At 41.0% G+C, this 27,216-nt stretch overlaps 1 protein-coding gene across 2 annotated transcripts in view; it reads right to left on the bottom strand.

The window, feature by feature from the left end:
- Window positions 1–12,073: 12,073 nt before the first annotated feature.
- EPAS1 (endothelial PAS domain protein 1) overlaps window positions 12,074–27,216 on the bottom strand; it is a 77,025-nt gene continuing 61,882 nt past the window's right edge. The window contains exons 7-16 of one of the 2 annotated variants that reach the window (XM_041477298.1): window positions 26,672–26,778; window positions 21,821–21,968; window positions 20,855–21,063; window positions 20,343–20,530; window positions 19,369–19,479; window positions 17,193–17,677; window positions 15,963–16,101; window positions 15,756–15,873; window positions 15,073–15,258; window positions 12,074–14,334 (exon numbers count right to left, since the gene is read on the bottom strand). In XM_041477298.1, the coding sequence (XP_041333232.1) occupies window positions 14,183–14,334; window positions 15,073–15,258; window positions 15,756–15,873; window positions 15,963–16,101; window positions 17,193–17,677; window positions 19,369–19,479; window positions 20,343–20,530; window positions 20,855–21,063; window positions 21,821–21,968; window positions 26,672–26,778 (1,843 nt within the window). In that variant the 3' untranslated portion in view covers window positions 12,074–14,182. The remainder of the gene's footprint in view (window positions 14,335–15,072; window positions 15,259–15,755; window positions 15,874–15,962; window positions 16,102–17,192; window positions 17,678–19,368; window positions 19,480–20,342; window positions 20,531–20,854; window positions 21,064–21,820; window positions 21,969–26,671; window positions 26,779–27,216) is intronic. The other variant, XM_041477299.1, reaches the window with a different exon arrangement.

Here is a 27,216-nt window from a genome sequence, read left to right as displayed (position 1 = left end):
TCAGTCTTTCATGTCTTTTGATTAAATTCTAAAGTCTCTGTGCTGAGGTCAGACTGCACTATTTGAGGACATGGAAGGGAAAAACAAATGAGATTGGAAGGGTTAAGTGTGAAAAATAACCATAACAATGTGACCTTTGCCCCTGGTGAGTTGTTGACTATCATTTGTTCTGCAAATGATTTTGCTTGTCCAAGCTATGTAGGGTTGCTAGTTTTGAAATGGAATTGAGACACTGTTACTTAGTTTTTCTCACTCTGTGCAGCTGAACTTCCTTCAGAAAGATACGTGGCTCCTCCAGAGTATTTAAAAAACTGCAAGAACTGCATCTGGGCTGGGATATGGTGAAGGAACATCTACAAGACTGGGATTCTAGATGAAATTCAACATTTTAACTTGCCTGGGGCAATGGGGAGGGTGTCTGTGGCTGCCTTGGACCTCGTTGTGTCCGAGGTGGTCAGTGTATCAGGCTGATATAATAATATTATTAGTATTAACTGATGCTCAGGCACTCAGCCCTGCCACTCTTTGTGATTAGGGTTTGAGAGCTTAGCTGTTAGTAATTGCTTAGCTACAGTGACACAAGTGCTGTAGACAGAAAGGCTGTCCATCAAACAGGAAGAGTGCTCTGCCCTTGGAAATGCAGGGGGAAGAGGGTGAAGCTGTGATGCTTTCTCTGCAGTTAGGAAGTGCTCTAGTCAGCAGACTTCTGGATTATTTAGTGTGAAATGCTGGTTTTGTAGGTGCAATGGAAGATGGGCTGGGCTTGAAGAGGTAACCAAAAATTGCCTGGGGGATTCATATGTAATGTTGATGTAACGCATTGCTGAGCCAAAAAAAATTGCACACCAGTACGGTGAAAGCATTACTGGTGAGTGGTAAGTGCTTAGAGGTGGAGGCTGATTTAAATACCTCCTTTACATTGTCATCCTGTGACTAAAATTCCTCTTTCTTGCTCAGTATATCTATGGAAATCTGTAGAGCCACAAACAAATTCCTTCAAGGTACCACTCTTGGGAGTACCAGCATGGAGAGAAAAATCCCTGCGCCAGAGATCTTCACATCTGAATGGACCAGTGAGGCAAGGAAGACAGGGTCCCCAGCCCATCATCCTTCCACACCTTGGGTGCCTCTCAGTGTGGCTGCAGAGCCTCCTTCTTTCCCACAGTCAGCAATCAGGAGCCCACTCTTCCCCGCGCAGCGCACGCGCTCAATTTCTGAGTGTAGCCTCCAGACTAACCTTCAGGATCTTCCTCTGCACCCTTAGAAGGTCTGCAGACCAGGTGCTAAAATAAAGCAAAAGCTGCTGTTGGAGGCTATTTGGCCTGGTCACCATTTCTCAGTCCTGCTGCTACAACTGATGCTCCTGTCACTTGCCATGGTGACTTTTGGTGCACCCAGGAGGCTCTTGTGGCCACGGAGAGGGAAGGTGAGCTCCTGTGTCATTCTGGGGCACAGGCTTTCTAAGAGGGGGTGCAGTGTTGTGATGGGGGTGCTGTTGTTCACTTCTCCACTCTCTCTGTTCTGCTTTTTGGCACTCTCTGCTGTGCCTGCCGTCCCTCCCGTGCCAGCGCGTGCCGGTCCCCCCTGGCCGGAGCAGTGCCCAGCTGGGCCGTGCAGCTGGACTGGTGGGGGCAGGATGTGGGGGCAGCCCCCGTGCCAGCTGTGCCCTCACACAGGAAGGTCTCCACAGGCTGTTCCCACATCTGCTGGAGAGGCGACGTGTCTGCTGCTTCACCCATGGCGTGTGGCTGGCTGCCCTTACAGCTGCGCCAAAGCCGTGGCGCTCTGTCCTGTCCTCCCCCCCATGCCCCCGTGGGAGGATGAGCGTGCCTGGGGATGCTCATGAGGTAGTGACTATCTCCTGCTCTGCTCAGTGTGGGAACAGCATGCTGCGGCACAAAAGGGACATTCTTCAGGTTGGTAAAACACAGATTGTGCCAAAAAACCAGAGAGAAGTCAGGAGGTGTAGTAGGATGGTAAAGGCTGCACTCCCTAGCCTTGAGGAGTGCCATCATCCTTTTCCATTGCTCTTCCTATGTCCCTGACGGCTCTACACGATATTACATCCTCCAGCTTTAAAGTTGCTTGAGCATGCATTGCCATATCTCCCGCTCTTCAGCCACATACTCAGTGAGCTTTCCTTCCCAGCAACATGACTGGAGTCTTTTCAGCAGAAGGTAGTTTGTCTTAGGGGAGTATTTCTTACATGGTCCTCAGTTAACATCTGACATCAGCACAGAATGAAAATGGATCCCACCTATTGTGCAGCAGGTATAATGGGGCTCCTTAAGCAGCACAGTTTGGGAATAACCCAACTCCTTAATTAGCGCTCTTTTTCTATGCCAAACCCAAGCTGCTCAGGCAGTTTTATTCTTTTCCCAAGTCTGGGAGGCAGTACGGTGTTTAAAGACTTCAGTAAGGCTTCATGTTGATTTTTAATGGTGCCTATGTCTTGAGGCTGGTTGTGGGGGATCACTGTCTGTCATTAGTCAGGCATCTTGTTCAAGCTTCCTAACCAGTTTGTTGACAAAAAATACCACTGTTTTGGAAGAAATCTGATGCCTTTTTGCTCTATTTCTTTAACAGATTAGTTTGCTTTTCTTCAGCTCCTGTGCAAAGGGAGTCTGCCACCCTGGAACTGAGCTCCTGTTTGAAATAACTAGCATATACCTATGAAGTATGCATGAAAGGATTCGGGCTTTTTGTTTGCTCTTTAATTATTCCTAATTAAACATCAGAGGATCATTTGAAATAGTTGAAAGCTAAAATTATTTTTCTGCACAGAATTCTTCAGATCTGTCAGCTCTCAGTTATTTTCCTGCCAAGGTACTGCTAAATAGGGCTCACGTTTGTTTCCTATGAAGGTAGAAAACAAAAACACTTTCAAATATCTGGTATCTCTGGGTGGTTGTGGGCTCTGGCTAATGGTCACACACACACACTGTGGAGGTAGCAGCCACCAGACTGGTGCTGTAACCCACCATGGACTCTGCCCCAGTCCTTCCACATTTGTTTCCACAGCCAAGGTCCAGCTGATAGGGAGGATGCTGCTACTTCATAGGTGTTTTTGTTCCAGGTGTGGGAAGGAGCAGGAGGTGACAAGCCTTTTTTGTCTTCTCACCAGTTGTGTTCGTCCTTTCCCCAAGGAATGTGCTTGAGGTTAACTAGGCAGAGACCATATGGAGTAGGGTTGGCTCCTGCTGTGCAGTCATAAATCTGTCTTCTGACATTTTCATCCCTTCTCTGTGGACTGGTTGGAGACAGGAGGGTTAGTAATTGGTGCCACTTAATTCTCTAAAGCCACACTGATGTTCTTGGTGATCTGTGAAGGAATTAACAGCTTCTGCTGTAGCCTGGGATGTATTGTAGCAGAAGTGTGTTTCTGTGTTCAACTTAGAGTTTTAGGAGACATTTAGGGAAATGGTTGCCTGGATTTTGTCTATAGATACTTTGTGCTTTGCATGGGACCATAGTCAGATGTAAACCATGGCACTGTGCTGCTTCTGCTGTCATCATGCTACAGGCTAAAAAGAGAAACTTGCCCCCTCTCCATTTCCATGCCCCTTTACAGGTGTATCCAGATTCTTTCATAGAACTCTGAACTACAGTTAAACCTTATATATTCATTCTGAGCAGGTCTAGTGGCACTCACAGTAAGCTTGGTGGAATGCTCCATGATCCTCTGACTCTGCAATGTACTTGTCACTTGTTCAGCATGTGGTCTGGGCAGCTCCTCAGGCATTTAGAGGATGAGAAATAAGACTTGCTTGTATGTGATGTTAAAGAAAAAAAAATAGCCCAACTTCAGAATGAACAAATTAAAGCCAAGATAGTTTAGATTGCGGTTTCAAATTTATCAGTGTTGTTGGAGGGTAGACAGTGTTGCCTTTTGTGGTATTGTCCCATAATTGAGTGTATTCCCTTCAAAGTCTCTTGGTGCATCCTCTGTGTTCCCACTGACGCATGACAAAAAGCTCTGAGGAGCACTGGTGGGTTTCTATTGCAGCCTGGGATGAATCTCCAAGTAGGAATTTCCATTCCTCACCTCTGGCTTGCATTGGGTTATCTGTATATGTGTGGTTGATGGTTTAGGTGGGCCAAGGAACCAGGAAGCTCCCAGTCCCTGGGCAGGTCCTCGACATGTTGTACACAGGCGTGGGGGAATTGATGACTCCATGTGGGAGTGTGCTCAGCACAGCACAAATTCCCTGCTTCCTGCAGACGGGCATTTGCTCACTGGACCGTCTTAAGCCCCTACTTTGCAACATATAGTGCATATTTGTGACCCTACCAAAGCACTTAATAAGATTTTACTTTCATTTAAGCACGCTCACACAGTGGAAAGCACTATAACTCTCTTACAGGAACATACAGTCTGAGTTGCTGTAAATTACAGGGGATGTTGTACTGAGATGGCTTTCTGCCTTTAGAGTTTAGCAGAAAAATTCTGTAATGTCTTTTTTTTTTCTTTTTTTTGCTATTACTTGCAAACAGGAAATGAATAAGCAAAGAAAGACCATTATAACTGTGGTTTCAGAAGCTGTTCAGTTTGAAACAAAGGGATTTCTTCACATTCAACCTCATTAGTCTGATTAGTGGGCTTGTAAAATGAAGCATGAAAACGAAACATGACATGGACATGAATTGATTGTACTAAAATCGACACAAACTTCTGCTTGGAAATGAAAGGATGACAGACATCTTCTCTGAGCTGTTTAAAAAGTTAAGTTTTCAAAGTAGCTAGTTTTTTTAGAGCATGTAAATTGCATTTCTGTAACTCTTAACAGGAGACACTAAGAAGCTAAAAAATCCAAATGAGCCTGTCGGGGGATTTTTTTGGTGGGTTGGTTGTGTTTTTTTAATACCGCAGAGAAACATGAAGATGTAATAAGTTATCAGTAGAAAGTTATGTTGGGCAGGAACATGTTATAACTACATGGAAATTGATGACAGGCTACTAGTTGTTTCCATTTAAAAATCTGAGAGAATACTGGGCATTATTTTCAGAAAGGCCTCTTTGTATCCTGCTGAGTTCTGCCTTCAAATACACTCTGTCCTGTTGCCTTGGTTATTGTAAAAATACCTGTTATTTGGATCTTGATGGAAGATCCTGAAGGGGCGTGATTTTACTCTCTCAGCATTAGTTCAGTTACTGACACTGTGTGATACAGGTACAGCAGTCTCCTGTTTCTGGTGTTGCTGTACAGCTACAACATATTATCTTGAAAATTGGGGTTTGAATGCCTAGTTTTGTTAACAGAGATTAATCTCACAAGCCCCTTCCTCTTTGGGTATGAACTGTTTTATTTCTGCATGCGTCTCATACTGTCAAAACTAGGTCTGTCCAACTGCAGTGTTAGTGCTGCACGTGACTATGTGACAGTCCATGGCCTTTTTGCTCTGCAGCTTACTTTAAAAAAAAAAAAACAACCAAAAAAAAAAAGTAATTTGAATGTATGTTTTGGTGTATTTCGAAGAAGTATTTTGAAATACTGCTTTCAAAGATTAGTCACACTAGTACGGTTAAGATCCCAGAACTCCTTTTGTAATTGTGGGATCTGCATTTCCAGTAAGAGCATCTGGAAAAGGATTTCTGAATGCTGTTGGGCATTGTGGAAAAGTGACCTGGAGGTGTTCTCTCAGGAGAAAAATTTGGCATCTTGGTAGTGAGGGAAGGAAGGGTATGGCTGTGGGGGTACCTGCAAGCTGGAGAGATATGGGATCACTGTGAAATATTATGAGTAAGGGGCTGAGCACAAGTGTGGGGGACCCTGTCGTGCTGCTTTCAGCCCTAGCAAGCTGCTGCCATTGTGGTTTGGCTCATTGGGAAGAACAGGGCAGGATATTGGTGTAGGAGGTGTGCTAAGTTGTTGCTCTTCGGGCAGCGAAGCTTGGGGGTTTAGTGTGAAAGTAGAATGTGTGGGGTTTGGAAATCTTCCTGGGGCAATTTCCTGTTAGGCAACTTTTGCCATGAATGATGTTGCTCTGTAATGCACAGCCACAAGGTATTTCCATGAACCATGGAAGTAATGCATTGCCAGGCTTATTTACCCCCCTTGCTCCATATATAAGTGAATTGTGCATTACCTACTTTAAACCTTGGTAGATGGGTGTTGTAGAGGTGACCTGTGTTGGAGACAGCGCATGACATGTGCAGCTTCTTCATCCACTGCGCTTCTGGCCCACGAGGAGCAGCAGTGTGTGCTGGGCACAGCCACTGTGTGTCATGCAGCATGCTGGGTGCTCCTATGCCAGGATCAGGAGTGCCTATGGAGATCATGAGCTCCTGCTGTAGGCTGCACAAGACCCATTTTTCAAGGTCTTGTGGATGGTAGCACCTTAACAACCACTTTGTAGCCCAGATTTTATAGGCGCTTGGAATTTATTTCTGAGGCATGAGTCAGGACATGATTTTGCCTATAAGAATCAAAATGCTCTTTGAGATGTTTCCATGGGAAGGGGGGACTATATGGGAAAAAGGGAAGGGGGGAAGAAGGAGGCTTGCTTCTTTGAGCAGGTTTTGGGACAAGTGTTTTGAGTATGGCCATCAGGGCAGTCTGCCATCCCGGGGCACCTGTTGTGGCTCTTAAGTGCTGGGCACAGGCACTTTTCACTCAGTTTATTATTTTTAGCATAGGTTTGTGGAATTTGTGTAATTTAGCTAAGTGTGTGTGTTTCTAATACAAACCTCAGTGCAAACAAACCCTGCCCAGCAGGGACTGTTGCAGGAAGAAGAATGAGAGTACTGTTGACTTGAATATTCCTTGTTCTCTGACTTTCCATTGAGTTCCAGATATTTCATGGGCTCCTGGTTCCTCTGCTGGTTAACCAGACAAATATTTTAGCGACTTTAAGATGATTTCTTCTTTGTTTTGAATGAGGGGAGGAGAACATTTAGGTGGAGTTTGAAGAAGTCCCTCTAAAAATGAAAGTAGAAGTTAAAATGTTTATTAAATATATTAAGATACAATTGGTGGTTAAAATAGCTAGGTTTATGTCCACTTTTCAGAGTGCTTGGGTGGCTGTTTGCTGTGGATCTGGGGAAGGTAAAAAGGAGTACTGGAACAAAGCAAACCTACAATGTAGCTGTTCAAGGTCATTAAACAATTTCTTCTGCAGAAGAGAGATTTTAAAAGAGGGAAGTTCACCAAGAATTATTCAGTGTTGGTGTCACTTTTATCTTTGAGATTTCTGTGGTGATCAGAATGACTCTGAAATGCATCATGCTGTGCACTCCAAAAACTGACTAAAGATTGAAATGGAAGTTGTGAACAACAACCTGTGTTAGAAGGTGTCAATATGTAAAAAAAATAGCATCTCTGTAGTTGAGCAAGGCACAGGAAAACTCATGATGTTTGCAGCTGAAATTGAAATAAAGAAGAACAACTGTTTTTTCCCAGTAAACTTCCACTGGTTTGATTTCTATGAACTCCATCGTGTTCTGGGGGCTGCAGTTAAGGACAGCACTATCTGTGTTAGCAGTAAAGTGATAGACACAATTAGTATTGCCTGCTCTTCCAGGAAAAAAGCCAATGGATGTCATGCGACGGATCTAAAAATGGATGGTGACAACACCCATTTTACGCTTCGTTTGATCCAGTGTAATACTGTTGTGGGCTGCTGTGTGGAGGAGGGGCTGAACTAAAATAATATGTATTTGTATTGATCATAAGGCTCATTATATGAAGCAACTTTTGTGGTTTGCCACTTAGAAGTTCACGCAACTTCTGCTGCAAAATAATGCCAGGGAGCTGTGTGTTTTGGTGTGGGGGTTTGACAGTTGTGGTTTTTTTGTATTTGTGCTTTCCCCTTCTATCTCAAATTTGGTGTTTATCAACATCTTGAGAAAAGGAGAGCAAGACTTTCAGGCTGCTGGGTTTGCTTGATGTTCTTTTCCCACTAGAGAACATAAAATATAATTCAGTTGCATAAATAGTATAACTGGGAAAATACATTCCTGCCAATGTCTTTAAAAAGAGCTTTGTTCTGGAAAATTCTGCTGAATTTGCATTGTAATCGCTTTCCCGTCATTCTCTCCGGTGGACGTACGAGTGGGTTTTAATTTGTCTGCGTGAGTCTTAACCTTTGATTTTTCCCACTTACGGGTTATAACTAGTCAGAGAGAGATCTCCACAGATCACTGTCCTTTGGGGCACCCCCAGGTTCTCCAGATTCTGGGCAGCCAAATTCTGGAGTGAGTGTATAAGGATTGCTCAGGGCTGAAAATACTGATGGATAAGTTGGACTTGGAAATCAAACCCTTTGTGAGCTTGTTGGTGTCTGTCAAGTGCGTAGCAGCATTTGGCAGCAGTCTAACAAGTGTGTGCACCTCTCTCTGTCTCAGGCTTAATTCTTGTCCTGAACAAGCATTTGTATGGGAAGAAGGTTTGGTGAGCCACAAATATGGATTCTCTTCCCACTAGTGTTAGTTCTGTGGTGCTGATAGGACTAAAAGAGTAAACCCATCCTGCTCTTCTTATGGCTAGGAAATTGTTCTGGCATTATAGATCAGAGTTCAGCCATCTGGGGAACTTGCTCAACTCCGCTCTCATTTTGAAAACTGCAGGATAAATTATGTGTGCATCTGAAATTTCCTGGAATTTTTCTTGAAGCGCTGTGTCAAGCGGCTGATAAAAGAGACAATATATTTTCTGTAAGCCAGCAGAACTTTTTCATTCACACCCCACCACTGCTTGCTTGAATAGCAAATGGAAGCAGGCTGAGAAGAATGACTGAAATGACTCAGGGGTAGTATTGCAGCTCTTCGGAGGATGCACTAACTTCTTGTAAGTTGGAGCATTAAATCTGCATTCGTGTCAGGGAAAGGATTGTGATCTGTTATGCCCAGTGGTTAGAGTGGGAATGGAGTTTGGACATTTTTAACATGAGCTCAACACAAGAATCAGAGAAGCTGAGGTTTGGGTGAAAATGGCTGGGAGTCTGGCTGACCATTGTATCAAACAGGCAGCCAAGGCAAGAACATGATGAGAAAGAACCCACACTGGAAGTCCCAAAATCCTTGCTGAAAACTGCTGCCTGCAATGAGGCTGTGTAGCTTCAGTCCCTAGAGCTAGTGCCAGCCCTACAAAGATCAACAGCCAGATCTCAAATATTAAAATATGCCTGGTGCGACAAAGTCACTCTGGTTTCTGCTGCTGGTGTCTTTGAGGATCTAACTTGCCAGTTGTGTCTGTGATTCCAAAGCCTAAACACAGACTTTTCAAGTGAGGAGTTTGGGGGAGTTGGGTTTTTTGAGATGCAACCCAAGTGAAGTTAAGATGCAGGAATTTCCACATCAGATAGTACCCAAGGTGTGACACAGCTGCTCTGCCTCCAGCATGTCAAGGGCTGGTGTTGGCTGGCTTGCAGGTAGTCCTTGCAAGCCAGGCTCATCAATGCACTGCTGTTCCCTAATGAGACATCCTAACCACATTCCTGACTGGGAGGCGTGACTGAAGAGAGTTAAGTAACTCCTTGATTACAGGAATTTAGGGCTTCTTCAAGGAAAATGTTCCATGTGAGACCTGCGGCACATCACAAACTTCCAAAACTTCAGGTTGGCTTTCAGTCAAGTAACAACAAAACATAGCTAAAGTGTTTCTCACTTAAAAAAAATATATATACTCTATATTCAAATACATTTTTAATGCAAAAACCCAAAACTGGGCTATGTCCCAATTACTGGAGCCTTCTGATGGTCCTTTTGTTGTATCAGTTAACTAAGGAAACAGCAATGAACTGAGCCTGGAGCAGCAGGAATCCATGCCTGCCTCCCCTGCGGGCAACGGTGGGCTTGGAGCCCCAGGAAACCAAAAGGCAGCATTTGTGCTGTGTGTTGGTTTGTGCTAAGGGAGCAGGACAGGGACGTGTGACAGACCTTGTCCTAATAAAATATTGTTAAGGACTTGCTTTTTTCTTAGAAATGATTTCTTTCTCCCTTGGGAAGCCTATAATTAGGAGTTGGAGGGGAAATTAAAAAATAAGCTGTTTATTTCAATGTAGAAGAATATTTCCTGTTCTCCACTGTAGCTCTTTTTAAAAAAAAATAAAAATATATCCATACACACACACATGTATGTGGCATGTCTGTGAATGGCTTTATAAAGCTCCTCAGGTAGAAGTAAAAGATGAAACCTTTACCACCTAGAACTAGAGCATCTGTGTGTTAGTTTTCTGTGTGCCCTGCCTGCTGCTCCAAGTGAGTGTGATGAATCACGTAGTGTCTGCAATTTTAGTATGGCTTAGGAGCCTGTGTCTCCAGTGAAAAGACAATTGGACTTTGTTATCCAAGTTCTCTGGGCTTTCTTGTATTTTTATTAGTAGTCACATGTTGAGAATTTCCTATTGTATTTTGTTATAAGTATTTCCTTGATAAACATCATTAATCTTACCTGAGTGAATTCTGTGTTCTAGGAAAAATGGTTGCTTGATCATTTTAAAAGGATGATAGACTTGATAATCAGCCAGAGGCTGAGACCAGCCCAAGTCATGAGAGCTTGGCAAAACAGGCCAATTTTTCAGCAGAATGTAATGAGTGTTGAACAACATCACTGGGATCAGTGCTGTGCTGTTAGAGATACAAAGTCTGATGCCAAGAAATGGTGCTTTTAGGCAGTGAAAGATGATGTATGCTGAATTTTAAGCACTTCTGCTGCCCTACTGGGGAGAAAAAAAATTAAAAAGCCACCATAAATCCCTGCTCAGCAGAACAAAACTCAGCTATTAATTCATAGGTTGCATCGTGTTTCTGACTAGGGTTTGGGTCTTTGGGGTATGTAAATTGTACTGTCAGAGTTTAACTGTCCAGAATGTCATACATGTAAGGAAAATGCACTAAAACTCACTAGAATGAGAAGTGTTTAGCTGTAGAGGGGGAAAGAAAAAAGGCAGCTCAAAGCACTACCAGTGTGTTCCTTCAGCTATCTGAACCTAATGCAGGACCATCTTAAGTATGAGTGTGTGAGCAATCAGCTGTTTGGACACCCCAAAAATATTGCCTGACAGCACTAATTTATATTAACCGTTAGCTATTGCACTCTTCAAAAGATAGAAGTTGATCTTAACAGGTTAGTCTCTATTTCAGAGATTGTTTTTTTGTTTTTTCCAATACTCAGTTGGATTAGGATCTGCTATGCTGAGTTAATCCTGAGGACACTTAGACAAAGACTAAGGGGATACTTTAAAAGGGAGAGTTTTGTACAGTAAATGTTAATTACAACAGATTTAGAGGCAAGGATTTGGTTTCTACTCCTACGGAGTGTCCAGTCTAAGAAAGGAGGTAACAATAGCCCACTTTTGCAATTCTCTTCACAAGAAGTGCTGCTGCTTGAGCAGCGCACTGGCGTCCGTGTGGGCCCTGCATGTTCCAAAGGCAGTTATCAGAAGGGTCAAGCATTAACAGGTTCCACACAGCACTGAAGTTTAGGTGCATGTTTGGAAATTAATTTTTTAATGTGTCTGTCTTCCTACTATGTGATCGGTGTAATTGCACAGACAAAACTGGCATTTTCTGTATGGAAAAGGATTGACCTGTTTAACAGCAGCATTTGGATTAATGACTACTCAGGGTGGAGCAGAGGCTTGGAAGGATTTGATGGGGAAAGCCCATGAGTCAGGGGCTTGCCAAGACTGCTAGAATATGATGGCTTCTGTTTCTCCACCAAAACTCAGGTTGGGAACTGTGGGAATTCAGCCTCTAAACTGTGGACTTAATTTTCCCTCTCTTTTTTTTTGTAAGGGTAGCATTACAAAAGGCACCCTCAGCTCCTCAGATAGAAACAGAGTTTTGAAATACAAGCAGCAGTCTGAGCCACAGGACAAATTCCAGAAGGGCAGTGGTCTGCAGGGAATTAATTCTTCATTTGAGGGAAGCCAGGTAAACTCTACAAAGCAGTTGATAGTATGGACCTTTGGCAGGCTCCTTCCCAGCTCTCAAACATGGGTAACATTTGATTGTTCTTTCAGTCTTCAAAGATCAATGCAAACCTTTATTTTCTATAAATAATTTAATAAATACTTTTGTTTTACAATGATACAACAAATAACAAATTCATAGCAAATGAGTCACAAAGAATTTAGGATCAGTATACTTTAATAAGGTATCAGTGTCAAAATACATTTCCTTATCAAGTTAAAGTTCCCATACAGTTATAATATTGTCAATAAGAATTCAGCAATATAGATTATGAAATAATTATGATAAAAAGTATGATTAATATTAAGACATAGAATATTTTTTCAGAGTGTTTTAGTAAACTGTTAGGGTATAACATCTTTAATGCTGAAACTACACAAATAAGAAACAGAAGAGCAGTATTCAAGTGTCTTTAGTCCTTCAAGCCTTAAGTCTGTGCCACTGCAAATTTGTCAAATGTGGATGGCCAATTTTAATCAGAAGTTGATGCTTATAACTAATTTTTTCACACAGTAATAACTTCACTTTACAAGTAGATTATTTTTGGTAATAAACTCTCGAAAGATTGCCTACAATAGGAAGTATATTTTTTTTACATCATGTACCTAACAAAAGGTCTTCAGCTTTTCTAAGTACGTGTGGTTAAGACTTGCTTAGCACAGCGAACTCTGAAGTGCTCTATGAACCCAAGGCTCTCTCTATGCAAGTGTCAGCGCATGAAATAAAGCAATTTTATACACCAGGCTTTAGCAGACTCAGAAGTCTCAAAAATATATTTTTTGTTCTAAGTTTCTGGGCCAGATTTTTCCTTTAGTACATTGCCACTGTTTCATTTTCTTCAGTGAATCTACAGTGATTTACACCAGTGGAGGAGACAAGATAGATCCTAACACAGATCTAAGTTTGTATGTACTTTAAAGTAAGAACTGTTCACCTGCCTTTGATTGTATTACTTTTTGCTGTTTAGAGATGTTGTAATTTAAACTTTCAAAATCCTTTGAAAGCATTCAAAGCCCTGTTTTTCAAATCTGTGCATGACAATTAATGATAGTTGAAAAGGAGCTCTGAAAATGTCTGGGTGCCTTTTAATGACTTTTTAGCTATTGATTAATGTAAGGCAAATAAAAACGAGGGACCTCCCTGCTGGCTCTCATCTCATTATGCAATCCCTAATTCTTTTTGTCTAATTACAACTGAGTTAGCCTGTTACTCTGGAAAATACTATTTTGAGATTTTTTTTATTCAATATTGCAATTATAATGCTAGCTGGCATATAAAATGAAGACGGGTAACATAACGTTAATCAGAGGTGTTAGTACTGGCCACTGCTCTGATTCCTGAAACAGCATAACAAATACTACAAGTTCCTAGCAGAAACAGCTCTTAAAGTAGTTCTGTCATAGATACAGCAAAAGTACCAAGAGATGATTAACAACTGACCCAGAGAGAGATAATAATTAAAAAATCTGTTTTGTGTAAAAAATAAAGGCAACAAAGAACAAAACAAGAAACCTCAACACAAATGAACACATAGGCCTAAATCCTCCACTGGGGCAAATCTGTAGGACTCCCTTGGCTGTAGAGCTAAGCCAGGTTAAGGCATCTGGGAATGTGCCTTGCTTCTGAGGAAAAAAGCTTAAAACGTGCAACTTTCATAGATACCCACAAACATTGCATTTCACCATTCACATTTCTTTCAACAAAATGTATAAAAATGAAGGAAAGGGATGGGAGGCAGAAGGCTGGGATTTTTCCTTAGCATACGTTTCCAGAAGTTATTAAAGTTATAATAAAATAAATGCTGGAAAACAGAAAGACTCAAAGGATTTTAATTTGGCAGATCAACAAAAAACTGTGGTTGGAGATCAAATTTGTTTCATTCATCTTTGGCAATAAAAATATAGCTTTGCAGTACTGCAGCCAAAGTATCACATGATGAGTCATTTATACCACAGCTTTTTATTAGCATGAAATTAAAAAAAAAAAATTCAGAATATAAATTACAGGTAATGAGATACAGGGAGGGTAATCAAACTCTCTAAACACCACTTTAATTGCAATAGAGAAAATACAGTAGATGTATTTCTTTAATATGAATAATAAAGTGAGTAACTTCAAAAGGCCACTATTTGGTAATGTGGACAGTTTCAATATCCAAGTAAAATCCTGTAAAAGTGTACTGGTATTAGAAATTGTCTAGTTGCAAAAATATATTTAAAAACGGAAGGTGTTTTGAACAGTGTAGGCCGTGGACTGTGGCGGGGTCGCTCAGGTGGCCTGGTCCAGCGCTCGCAGCAGCTCGCTGCCCTGCAGCAGCGTCGAGCTGCCCAGCACGGGCACGTTCACCTCACAGTCATATCTCGTCAGCTCGGGCAGCAAGTAGGGCTCAAAGGAGGGCCCCAGCAGGCGACTGGTCAGACCTGGAACACAGCAGAGAAGTAAGTTAAGGTGCTGAGACTAGTAAGGGCACTTGTTTCCTCCCACCTCTTCTGTTTATACCAGTTGCATTCTGTTTTTATGTCAATATGCCTCAAATCACCAGCAGTTCCAGGTGTCAGAGCAAACCTGTGCTCTGCCCCTCCTTAAACTCCTGCAAGGGTGTCACACAAACAAGAGCAGTTTTTCACCTCCGCCCCCAAACTGAGATTGTTCTGAGAAAAACGGTATTGGTGCAGATGAGAAAAGCTGTAGTAAAAGACATGGTTTCTAAATTGACACCACTCCTCTCATGTATTAAAAAGAACAGACACATGTCCCCTTTAATTACTTATTTCAGCATTTAGAATGCACATGTTAAGAGTCTAACCCACAAACTTCCATATCTATGCTGCAGCAAAGTTGTTTATTACGATGTAATAATCAATTCTATCACAAATATCACAAGACGAGCATGGATGGAGGATGACAGGTCTGCCAAAGTGAAAAGGTGTTAAATTTAACTGAAATGAAGGGTAAAATTATTTTTCTCATGTATTACAAATGTAAACATCACAGTTTCACACTAAACCAAAAAACTGATTTTTTGTACTATATTTTGATTTTTATCATCCTTCTCCTCCACATTTTTTTTTTTTAAATTTTTTTTTTTTCCCCTCCATGGAATCATTATTGGAACAAAATACCAACATTTTCCAATCTCTGTGTTTGACAGCTCTTACCTGATGCTTTATGAGCTGGCTGGACACTGTAGTCCTCACAGTGGGAACTGTAAAACAGAGGGGGAAACGCTCCTGCTTTCACATTCTCACCTGGACTGTCACAGGTGGGTTGATGCTGCTGCTGCTGCTGTTGCTGCAATTGATTCATTGGTTGGCTCAGACCTCTCGAATTACAGAAAAATTCATCTGTTATTTAAATAACAGGGGAAAAAAAAAAAGCTAAATGAAGCCAGTGCAATAATTCTATTAGATAATACTGATCCAAAGCAAAGTGACCCTCAGTGTGATGGTTTTACAGCATAGGCAAATTTGCATCTTATCACAAAGGAAGTCTAGAAACAGCCCCAGCTCTAGCAGTAGTACTGTAGTGTAGAGAAACAGTATCTGTTCTACCTCTGAGATATTCACACCTTGGATGAGCAGGAGGTAAACACCGCTCCACTGAGCTGCTCCCTCCGAAGCAAGTGTGTGAACCTACATGAAACCAGCTAAATGGTATTTATCACATGTACCTTTAAATTGTTCAGCTCTTAGTGATAAAACTTGGTCTTTAATTTCAGCTTAGTGTAATATTTACAGAGCTTATTTACATTTCCTTTTGAAAGAGCTTTTTTCCCTATTCAACCTGTCTTAAACTGGTGTTTCAATATGTAACATTGCAAAACCACTTTCTTTTGTCTTACCAGTAAGAACACTTGTGCTGAGCGACTTCTTTTCTGCAACCAAGGAACAGTTTTCCCCCTTGAGAAATTTCATTCTCTTCCACATTAAGTGAGATGGGTTAATGACAGATGGATCTCCCTAGAATGAGAAGGGAAGCAAAACAAACAATTACACTGATGACCATGGTGAGTCCAGAGTTGTGAAGGGGATGCATTTCTTATGATTACCCTGCTCAGCTGTTGCAAGGCTTGTTCTTCATAATCCAGTTGTCGCTTCAGTTTCAAACTGTTAGACAGAGCAAGTCTTGCTGGGTTTATATCTATGCCTCGTTGTCCAAAAGCATCCAGGGGCCTGTGGAGAGGAGATCTTTGCATAGGAAGGCAAATCAAAGTAATCTGGTTCATTTATAGAGATTCTTCTTTCATTTAAAGACATTTAAAGTGTCTGAGACTTGCCAGTGGACAGATCTCAAACATCAAATGTTTTTATTTCCTGTTATTAGTCATCCTACCATCTTTAAAAACTTTTGACGTTTGGGATCAAAGACTTATGAAAGTTTAGCATAAACAGCCTCTAGGGATCTCCAGGCAGACAAAAAAAATGCTGTGGAAAAGAAAGTAATGTCATTCTTAAGAATTGCATTTGAGAGCCATGCATGCTCCCTTGCTTTACATACTGTGTATGAACACACAAGTTGTTGACTGGGGACAAACCCTTTCTTTCCAGATGCATATTCAGACACTGGTATTTCTGCCAGCAAGGAATCCCAAAAAGCAAACTGCACAGCCTCATGTTTAAAAATGACCATTGCTATTTTATATACTTCCTGAACATGTCAGTGTGAGCAACATTGAAAAGTCAAGAGTTACAGAGAAACTTCTAGCTATGAGGCAACTTCTAGGACTGCGAGGACTTCCAGGCCCTCTGATCTACATCTCATCACATACTGTTCACATGTGTAAGAAAGCAAACAAAAAGGTTGCAGAAAAAGAGGTTGCAATTTATGTCTTGGCTGTAGTATTTACATATGCCAGCAATAATGTACTTTCATTCCTCTCTCTTCCCCATTTTCTGTTGTGCAGAAAATATATGCAAGGTAAGAAAGTATGTGTGTGTTCGTCCCTGCTACTGCTGGACCAGTAAGTTTTTTGGTGCTGTTCTTAAACTAAGTCAAGCATGCTTTGCAAAATTACTGCTGTAATTTTAACTGGACCAGCAGGAAATTCATTTGCCTATCCTTACAGGCAATGAAAAATTAGCCCACTTCTGCTTCCTCCAGACTCACTGCCACTGGGAGAGCACCACATTAATTTCCCCAGAGCTGCAGTCTGATGCCTATCACAACAAACTGTTTCAACTGAATTGAGAAAAATTAATTTTCAAGACTACAACATTTCTCATTTCCCAAAATATTTTTTTTGGGTAAATATACATAGTTATACCACAGAAACACGTACCTTTTTTTATATATGGGTACTCTTTGAGAAATTATTGGTGGGCCCGAGGGGGAACTTGATAGGGATCCTGAGTATTTATCCATGAGTTTCCATTTTGCAGGAACGTATTCTAATGGGGGATCAGGTGGCCACTGGGTGTTTGATCTTCCTCCCATTGAAGACAGGGGAGTGCTGGCTTGATCATGGTATGGTGGCAGTGATGACCTACTCATATTGTTGAAGAACACCGATGACAGGGACCCATGACCAGAGTTAATTTTTTCATTTGATAGCTGTGGGCAATATTTCTCTGGGAGGAACTGATTCTGTGAAGTAGGAGTGAGGGGTTGGAAGATGGTACTCATGCTACTTAGATGCTGCTGGGTATTTTGTGCACTTTCACAGAGAGGATTTTCTTCTTGGCAGATGGGGCTGAGCTGGAAATCTTCTCCATCCATAGGAATGTAAGGGGCCAAGGTTTCAAGGTCCAGTTCATTAAAGTCAGTCTGTGCAAAGATAAAGTAAGTTCATAAAGAAACTACAAATTAGTAATAGTTGTGGCAGTTAGTGTGATATGGAATACTAATTGATGCAAAGCTGAAAAATCAGTGGATGCCAAATTTACCTAATGAAAATGGTCAACTCCTGTTTAAAGGAGTCTTATTTCCATGCTAGCATAGCATATCATCAGCAGCAAAATTAAGACAACAAACTGAAGGAAAAAACCTCCCAGAGGAGCAATATTTGTTAAAGCAGCTTGCATGCAGCCTCCAGCATCACTGTGATCTGAAGTAGATGCTGTTTCACTAAGTTTTGAATGACTTGTCTGCCAAGACTCTACAGCATGCGGCATGTCGTTCAACCTCAGGCTTTTTCATGTTAAAATAGAAAACACAGCTTTCTCATAATCCAGCTACATAAAAAAAAAGATGTCTAAAAATGCAAGGGTTGAAAAAATGTAGCCAGAAGGACATTATAACACTTAAATCTGTATTATTTTTTCCCTTGGAGGACTAGTCACACCCACATTCACTTCTCTTGGCATTTGACCAGACAGAGCTGAACAGAGAGGATAATCAATGTTGGCTTCCCGGTCAGCTCATAACACCCCTGCAGCACTTTTATAATACTTGTTTTTTCCCACCAAAGCAGCTGATGTGGTGGGACACACCTGAGCAAGCAGATGCTGAATCTGACAATACTGAAGTTTGCACATGTGAAGTCTTGCAGTGAGTTTCATCCAGCTCCACGCTTCTCTCCTATCTGTCCACTCTTTCTCTTGCTTTCATTTCTATGTCCAGACTTAGAAGAAATTTCTCCAGAACATAGATTACAGTCTACCTAAGCCTGTAAATTGTGTTAGCAAACTGAAGTACCTAATTTGGGCAGCAGCATCCCAAACTTTCTGCAGGATTAATAAATAGAGATGAGTGTGAGGTCTGCGCTACCAATCAGCAGTGCCTGTTCCTTCCTCTTGACTATAAAGTATAAGCTCTTCACAAAGCATTTCAATTAAGTATCTAAAGTTAAGTAAGCTGAATCAGGCCCACACCTTTTATTCACTAGCTCACTTGCTGTAATGCTGTAATAGTGGGTTTATTTATTTATAGGGGAAATTTCTACACTTACATGATTATTAGAATGCAGAAGATGGAGACTGTGTGTTACTTTATGTGCACATAATTTTCAAGTCTCTCTGAAAACCTCCAAGAGGCAAAAGAAGAAGCATATATCTAAAATGAGTTTTCATATTTGTAGTTAAAGGAGATGTGTACTATTAGGAGCATTCCTCTCTCATATGGATGTTTTGCAAGAATTAATTTATTTATATTTTGTTCTAGAAAGGATGTTTACTCATTAGTCATTTGGCTGCATTTGAAAACAAATTGCTGCTGCTTATATTCCTTATCCAATCTACGGAAGCCTCCAAATTTTGAAACCTCTCTGGTGATCCTTTCTTCTTAGCAGTGCCACCACAGTGACACTCTAAACCTTGTGTTTCAGAGAGTTAGGGACAGAGAATGACATGGCAGCTTTTGGAAGTGCACTGTTTTGTTAATGTGCATCAAAGATTTGGTGTGCATGTGCAAATGCAGTTTAAATGCTGTATCCCAATATCTGCACACACAACATGCAGCTGTACTGTCTACTAGTAGGAGACTGATCTTGGTGGATTTTAGAAGAGAGAGTTCATTACCTGGGAGGTGCACTGACTTTTTGATTCTGTGTCCATGGCAAAAAGTTTTTCAATCACCTCAATCTTAAGATCTTCATCCACAGAACAGTAATAATCTCCTGGGCTGCTGGGCTGCATGGAAATAACAATTTGTTCTAAGCAGGAAGACTACCACAGTACTGGCTTTGCATCATGTTGTTTATACCATGCTGTTACTCAGTAACAGATCTTTCCTATGAAAAGTGAATGGGCAGACGGTGTATTTAGTGTGCTCAGAACCCAAAACTGTCCACTTCTATCAGAAGCTTTTCTCTGACACAATACCGTCAGTGCAAAACATAGGCACCCATTACAGGAACCTACTTCCTATTTTAAATGTTTTTTGGCAGCTTAGACCAGGAACAAGAAATGTACACCATTAAATACTTTTATCAAGAAAGAAGATGCTTAGCAATACTTCCGTGTTTTCTTAAGACATCCATCTTTTCTGGATGCCCTCTGGTAAGAGTGGCTCCAGCTCTTGGAGGCAGTGCCATGGAAGCATGTTCATTTCTTCAGTGGGAGACTCCAAGGAGCTGCTCTCAGAAGTCTGACTTGACTAAGCTTCCTAAAAGCTACAGCTTCTACTTAACAGAAGGAGGATGGGGCAATGATCCCAGTGGCCGCACAATTTTACATTGGCTTTTTATATAAGGCTAACTCCATGAAAGGTGGTAGCATGTTCTCCTACTAGTTGTTTGATATGTCACAGTAATTACTAGAGGGACAGCTGGGAGACAATGAGGACTGCAGTGTGAAGCCAGGATATTGTTCCCATTTTGTAGTTTTGCTATTAATTCTTAAGGCATGATGCAGTATAGGAAGAATAGAGATACTCTGGGCCTTTCTAGTAAGAAGTGAGACAGGACTGCCACATAAAATGTTGTCTATATATATTGATGGGATTTGGATACAAAACATAACATGCTTTTAATGTTTTTTTAAGCTTGTCTTACCGTGGAACAGCTACTGTTGCTGCTTGCACTTGGAGTACTGCTGCCAGGTGCAATCTGAGGCATTGTAAAGGATGGTATTGTCAGTGTTTCACCTTGAGCAGGGTGGCTTTTCACTTCCACTGGCCATGCTTTGTTTGGTGTCAAAACAGCATTGGTGAAGGCAGGGGCTTCCTCAAACTTCTGTGTTCCTGGAGGGGTTTTTAACAATATTAATGAATACTTTTAGCTGGTGCAGTGTTATGATACAACTGCAGCTATTCATTAAAAGTAAACACTGCTCCTAGTTGCCATGACAATAAGTTGGCATAGACTTAATGCACGTTATTTAGTCAGCAAGAAAGCCTGAACCTGCTCTCATTCACAGAAATTTTCCACTGGTGTGAGCATGTGGGCTCTTTTAGCCATTACTTCCTATTTGTACACACAGCAAACAGACCTTGTCTATTAAGTTTCTAAATGAAGGCTCACATGTGGTTCTTTGTTGCACAAAAATAATTTATACAAATACTAACCAAAATCCAGGGAAATAATGGCATCACCAGGTGTTGGTGCCAGCTGAGCAAGTTCCTCTGGTTCTTCCTTTAGCTTAGTAAACAAGAAGTCACTCTTTGCTGTTGCAGGGATGCTGCTGTCATAGGCAGTGTTCGTTGTCAGCAGGTGAGGCTTGAAGAGTGATTCTGTTTGGTCCATGGAGAACACAACATCGTTCTTCTCAATTTCACTAAGGAGAGAACAGGTTTTAGGCATTTTGTACCATAAAGATGAAAGATGTGGATAAAGTAGGCAGCAGAAGCTCCCTGAAGCTGGGGCTATAGGAGCACTTTGGCCTCTCGGTTGCGTGCCAGGCTCTCGACAGGCGAGGCACAGTTCCAGCGTTGCTGAGCACCACCATTTCGGATGACGCAGAGAGTGTGGTCAGGACTTTTGTGGGAATACTCAGGGCTTTGTTACTCTGCTTTTTAAAGGGATGTAGTTGAGGCTGTAATGACCCAGACTATCACTCAAATAAGAATTTCCTATTTTGGCCCCAACTAGGAGCAAAAAAACTTGAGTTTTGCCAAATGAAGGCAAAACTTCTGATTGGTCCTGATTTTTAAGGCTGTAAACAGCTTTTCCTAGCAACACATGATACAGTTACTACTGTTTTATCTCTTGGTCACAGGTTTAGAAAAACAAACCACATAAGCAGTTGTGTTACACAATAAAGTCTTCGGTGCAGACCGTATACTCTGCTGTACAGAGCACAGCAGCCGCTCTGCAAAGGAGAAAGGCTGTGGTGTATTTCAATCGCGCATATGGGAACAGGCATGCCACATTTTTCATCGATGTCTAACATCAGTAAACAAGACTGAACAAACATGACTAAACTGATTTTGGAGCAACAATGTTGAATAAATAGACCCTTGAAAAGTTCCTCCAAATATTGTGTTCCTCCAGCACGTGAATGCACACGTGTTCCGTGTGTCCCCTGAACCCACCTCAGCACGTAGTTGACGCAGACGATGCACTGGGGCTGCAGGTTTCGGGTATTGTAGATCACTGTGCCTTGGGTCTCCAGCCATACGTATCCCCCGTGCTTGGCAAGCATACGGTACTGGCCCGTCACTACTTGACCTTTTGTACACACTGAGAAAAGGGGGAAGAGATATAAATAATGTATCAGGACAGGAATACACAACATGTAACACTTGTTTTAAATACACCCACTTCTGAGTTTTTATTATGCAGAAGTGCATTGAAGCATTTGTGGACAAGGGATGTGCTTAACTTTGGGAAAATTCATCCATTTTAAACATGAAAGGTGTTGTTCGTTTGAGGCTTCTACTCAAGACTGAAAATTTGATTTCTGCCATTTGATTTATTGAGATGGTCTGAATCTTCAGATAGAATGTGGTATTAAAGAAAATTAATATAATATCTCAACTCCCAAAATAATGCCTGCTGACTGCATGTTTCTTGAGTCCCTGTTGTAGAAGTGTCTCAGTAACTGATCTGTAGAAAAGTGAATTTGTTGAGGAAACTATAGTTTCCTTATTTAGGTAATCAATGAATACAAAAATCACGTGATTTAAATCTTAGCTAAGATTTTTTTAAAAATCAAGATCTTATGGTAGTAATATCACTCTTAAAAAGGTATCAAAAGAATAAGAATAAGAATAAGAATAGTAAACAGAACTGCTTTGTCTAGAGAAAAAATAAGTTGAACTACTGTATTTCTCCCTCTGGTTGAACAGTGTGTTCCTCTGCAAGAGCTTGGAATTAGCAGCCTAGAAGAAACCAAGACCCACGTGACCAAATCAAGTAATGTTTATTTAACTGTGCTTTTTTGAACTATCCTGTGTTTCTCAAACAATAAACTGACAATAGTACAACTTGGGTTTAAAGCTTCTGAATGTTTGAAGGGTGAAATCTGTAGCCATGCTATCCCCCAATATTTTGCAATAGTTGCAGAGAACAAGTTTTCAGTATGGAGCTTTGGACTTCTGAGATGTAAGCTTTTATGATGTCCTGCCTTTTGTAATTCAAAGCTGTCAGTGAAGGAAAAATAATGTCGCTCAATGGCAAAAAAATTAGGGCTGGAATAGACAAGCAGTACTTGCACTAGTAAGAGCTTGTACTTGTAAGCAGACATAGTCACACTGAATAGCAGCAGAAGTGGGAACTGGCCGAACAAAACCTTTGACCACACATTGGCAACCTTTCCTAAAACAGCTTTTACATCCAAAAGAAGTATGCCATCAAACTAATGCCCTAGAAATAATGCAATTTGACTCAGGAGGACTGGAAAATTGATACTATGATCTTTTTACAGAAAAATTCCTTGTGAGTGTGGCCATTAAAAGAAGCTAGCTATTGTCAGCCTCTCCTACATCTCCACCATACAAATGTACAACTCCAGGCCTGTGAAATACAACAACTGTTTTGCAGATAATTGTTGCTGTGTTTATCCTTCTATTTCTGAAGTTTGTTTGTTTTCTTCCTAGGAGTATTTAATCATCCTTCCTTTAATTTATTTAGACAAAGTAGAACATTACTTTTATTGATTAAATACTTCTGGTGGAACAAAATCAAAAGGCTTTCATTTCAAAGTGTTTTAGTGACTGGACTGTTCTGCTCTGCTTGTGAAACATAATTACACTGTTTCCTAATCATCAGCTCATCAATAAGAGTCACAGTGTAGGCGCCTGTTACATTACAAAGAAGCTTTTTACTGCTTTAATCTTTTTTATTATTATTATTCAAAGCATGTCATGTTCTGATATAATAAAGTACAGCAGAATCCCTCCAGGGGGTAATCTCATAAATTACTAATACACTTGTAACTGCTGACTTTGTTATCAATGCTACATTTAAGGTTTTGCCTTCAGAGTGAACTTCTCACTTATCTTTTTTTTTTTTTTTAACTTTTTTAAAAGTATACATTACCTGTATCTGTACAGAACTAGTTACATGTCAATGAAATAGACTCCAATTATATTCCTTATCTTTGTGTGAGAGAGCAGGGAAAGCTGGGACAAATTGAATAGAATGCAAAACCATGATTCCCTTGCAAGGCTTGCTGAACTTCTGCTAACTGGTGGGCACTGTCAGAATTGATGACTGCATAATTGCAAGGAGATATACTCTATACATAGCATACTTCTAATAAAAATTACTGTTTAATAAATGCAAGTCTGCTGAACATGAATTTTGAGGTGGCTATTTCCACATGCAATAGGATGTGACCAGGGAAAATGAGTAAGTTCTGTATAGCCACATGCTGTGAGGAAGAACATGGTCTGTATAAGCTCTATACCTACTTGGTTACCCTGCATTACACAGCATCTCAATGGCACACATAATGGAATCCAGGCATTTCCTATTTGAAGGGTTTATGTGTGTTTTGTCAAGTCACAGCTTGCTGTCATTTTGTCTTTGTGGTTGTTCTCTGACTTGGTAAGAAGCCTAATGGTCCCAGAAGACACAGGAACTATTTATGTTAGAAAAATTAAAGAGGTCAAATTTGCTGGTTATTTAAACTCATAGTTTTATTGTGGGAAATCACATTTATCACAGCAATAGACCTTGGTCCTGTGCTTCCAACAGTAAAAAGATAATCCATGCTGATCCTGTACTATCATAAATCCTATGGAACAGTTTGATCCTAAACACTTATAACCTGTGCAGTGCCTTAAGGATTTTTGCTGGTGTAACACCACCCCTCTAAGACTTCCTCTTGCTTTCATTCTGCTTCTTGATCAGACGTTGTACCCTGCAGCAGGTTTGTAGGACATGGCCATTTTCAGTGGACACAAATGGCATCTGGACACACACCCTGCACTACGTGAGGGTAACTGAATTGCTGGAGTGAGAAGCAACATCTATTAATGCCTGGTCACAGTGGGTACTAGAAACTCTCCAAAAATCTTTACGTGGACAAGTAGCTGAGTGCTCCCATTTCATTAAGATGGAGATAACCAACAAGGGTTTGCTCACCCTCCCTTTGCTGTTACCAAATGGATTGCCAGCTCCCATTTTATTCCCTCCCAGTAGTGTCCCATTCTTAGAAATCCAGTTCAATGATTCAAAAGCACCAGTGCAGCACACCCCTTAATTTCACAGGATGACTTTCAATAGCCCAGCACAGGATATTAATATCCTATCTATAAATGTCACTTATTCATTTTTACTTATAAAAACACTAACATATTACCTAAGAAACAATTTTTTAAATTACATGCCCAGGTAACTCTGACCGAGTATGGGCTGATCTATTTTTTTCTTTTAAGCAGCTTTGGAAACAGGATGATTCATATCAACACTGGTTTACAGCACACAACTTTCATCACAGCCGAACAGTTTTTCAAGAAATGTTTCAGCTTAAAACTGTCCTGAATCTTTGCCATTGGAGCTAACCCCTTAAGGTCAGACAATTGTTCTTTGCTGCAACTTTTTTCTGGGAAGTACAGAAATACTTTCTGTAAGTCTATTTGGTGGCCAATTCCCTATAGACGTGATCTAAATAATGGGCTTTTTCCTGAGGACAGAGGCCTTCATCACAACAGCTACACAGTGTGTCGGGTTTGTTTTTTGATCTTGTAGGTTCCAGTCTAGCTGCTTTGCTTTGTTTCTATTAAAAGAGCATCTGCAGAGGTTTTAGTGATGTGCTGCTTAGAACTCTCCAATAACGGCCAAGGGCGGGAAATGTAGTTTGCACATTAAGGCACTACCTTGTCTCCAGCCAAAGCACTAACTCTTGAGGACAGAGACTGAAGATTAAAATCCAATTATCTTAAGACAACTGATGTCAAAGAGATGGAAATTGTAACTGTGTGGCCTGCTGAAGACAGGGATCTTGGATCTGATCTCTGTTCCCAGAATAATTCAGATACTTTACTTGAAGAATAGCTAAAACTGGCAGTTCCCATAGGCATAACAGTAACAAGAAGCAGTTGTTCGTGGCAGTAGGAATTATTTGTATAATTAATATCCCTTTAAGAAATCTCCTTGCACATCTACTTTGGATGGAGAAGATAGTTGTTATTTGGTAGCAAAAGAGAGACATGCAAAAAAACACTGCAATAAGCTCTTCCTATTTCCCTTTAGCTCTGTCTGCTGAGTCCAACAGCACATGAGAAAGATAATCATAGAATGGCTTGGGATCTTTAAGGAACTTTAGAAATCATCTATTTCCAGCCCCTGCTATAGGCAGGGACACCTTCCACTAGACCAGGTTGCTCTGAGCCCCATCCAACCTGGCCTGGAGCTCTTCAGGGATGGGGCAGCCACAGCCTCTCTGGGCAACCTGTTACAGTGCCTCACCACCTTGATACTAAAGACTTTATTCCTAATATCTCATGTAAACCCACCCTCTGTCGGTCTGAAGCCATTCTACCTTGTCCTGTCACTACATGCTCTTGTAAATACTCCCTCTCCATTCTTCCTGTAGGCTCCCTTCACGTACTGGAAGGCCACATTTATGTCATCCTGACCAATACCTTCTCTTTTCTTTTTAAACAATCCCAATTTTGTTTGCCACCAGGAAATGCTCTTCTCATCAGGCTAGAACTGCCTAACTCAGCTTTTCAAATTTTCAGCTGAACCTGGCACTGTACCTTAGAGAGACAGTGATTCTTCCCTTTAAAGCCAAGTTTAATTATGGCAAAACCCAGACCCTCTGGAAGGATCAGCAGCAGATTTCAGCTAGATAAGCACAGTTACCTGGTGTAAATACTGCTCTTGGAGAGCATCTGCACACAAGATGCACTTGTATTTTCAACTATGTATTGAGGTACCCACAATTTGTGCTTTACATGCAAACGACAAAGAAAAATTAGACTGTGACTTACAGTTCTGATGACTCTTGGTCATACTCTCCGAGTCCAAGGCATGGTAGAACTCATACGCTGAACGACCCAGCAGCTCCTCTGGATGATATCCAATCAACTCTGTTATTCTTGTTCAAGAATAAAAAGCAAGTATTTAAAATTCAGGTCACTGTAGTCTTATGCTCACATGTGAAGGGCAGTATCAGCTCAAGTCCTTAAACTAACAGAAGTAAAAAAGCAAAACGAGAAATTCTAAGCTTCCATACACATGAGGAACTCTAGAGGACTTTTGATCACATTCTGAAATATCTCCATGTTCAGAATAAACTGCCTTGTACTACTACTGGAATAAAAATTCCTAAGGATGTCAGTGTGTGCACTGCAAATTCTCCTATGCCTATTGCATGCTATCTCTAATAGAAGGCATCAATTTTTCTTACTGACAAAGTTTTCAAGCTGCCCACTACATGCAGAAACTCCCAGCAACCACCATTCAAAATCAAATACATGTGAGGGGGGTAGTGGTAGGTGCCACTAGGTTTAAAAGTAGGTGCCCATTTTAAAAA

The sequence above is a fragment of the Pyrgilauda ruficollis genome, unplaced genomic scaffold (assembly GCF_017590135.1).
Source record: "Pyrgilauda ruficollis isolate IOZ18807 unplaced genomic scaffold, ASM1759013v1 scaffold4, whole genome shotgun sequence".
Classification (NCBI taxonomy): domain Eukaryota; kingdom Metazoa; phylum Chordata; class Aves; order Passeriformes; family Passeridae; genus Pyrgilauda; species Pyrgilauda ruficollis.
This window is presented reverse-complemented; position numbering and strand designations above follow the sequence as displayed.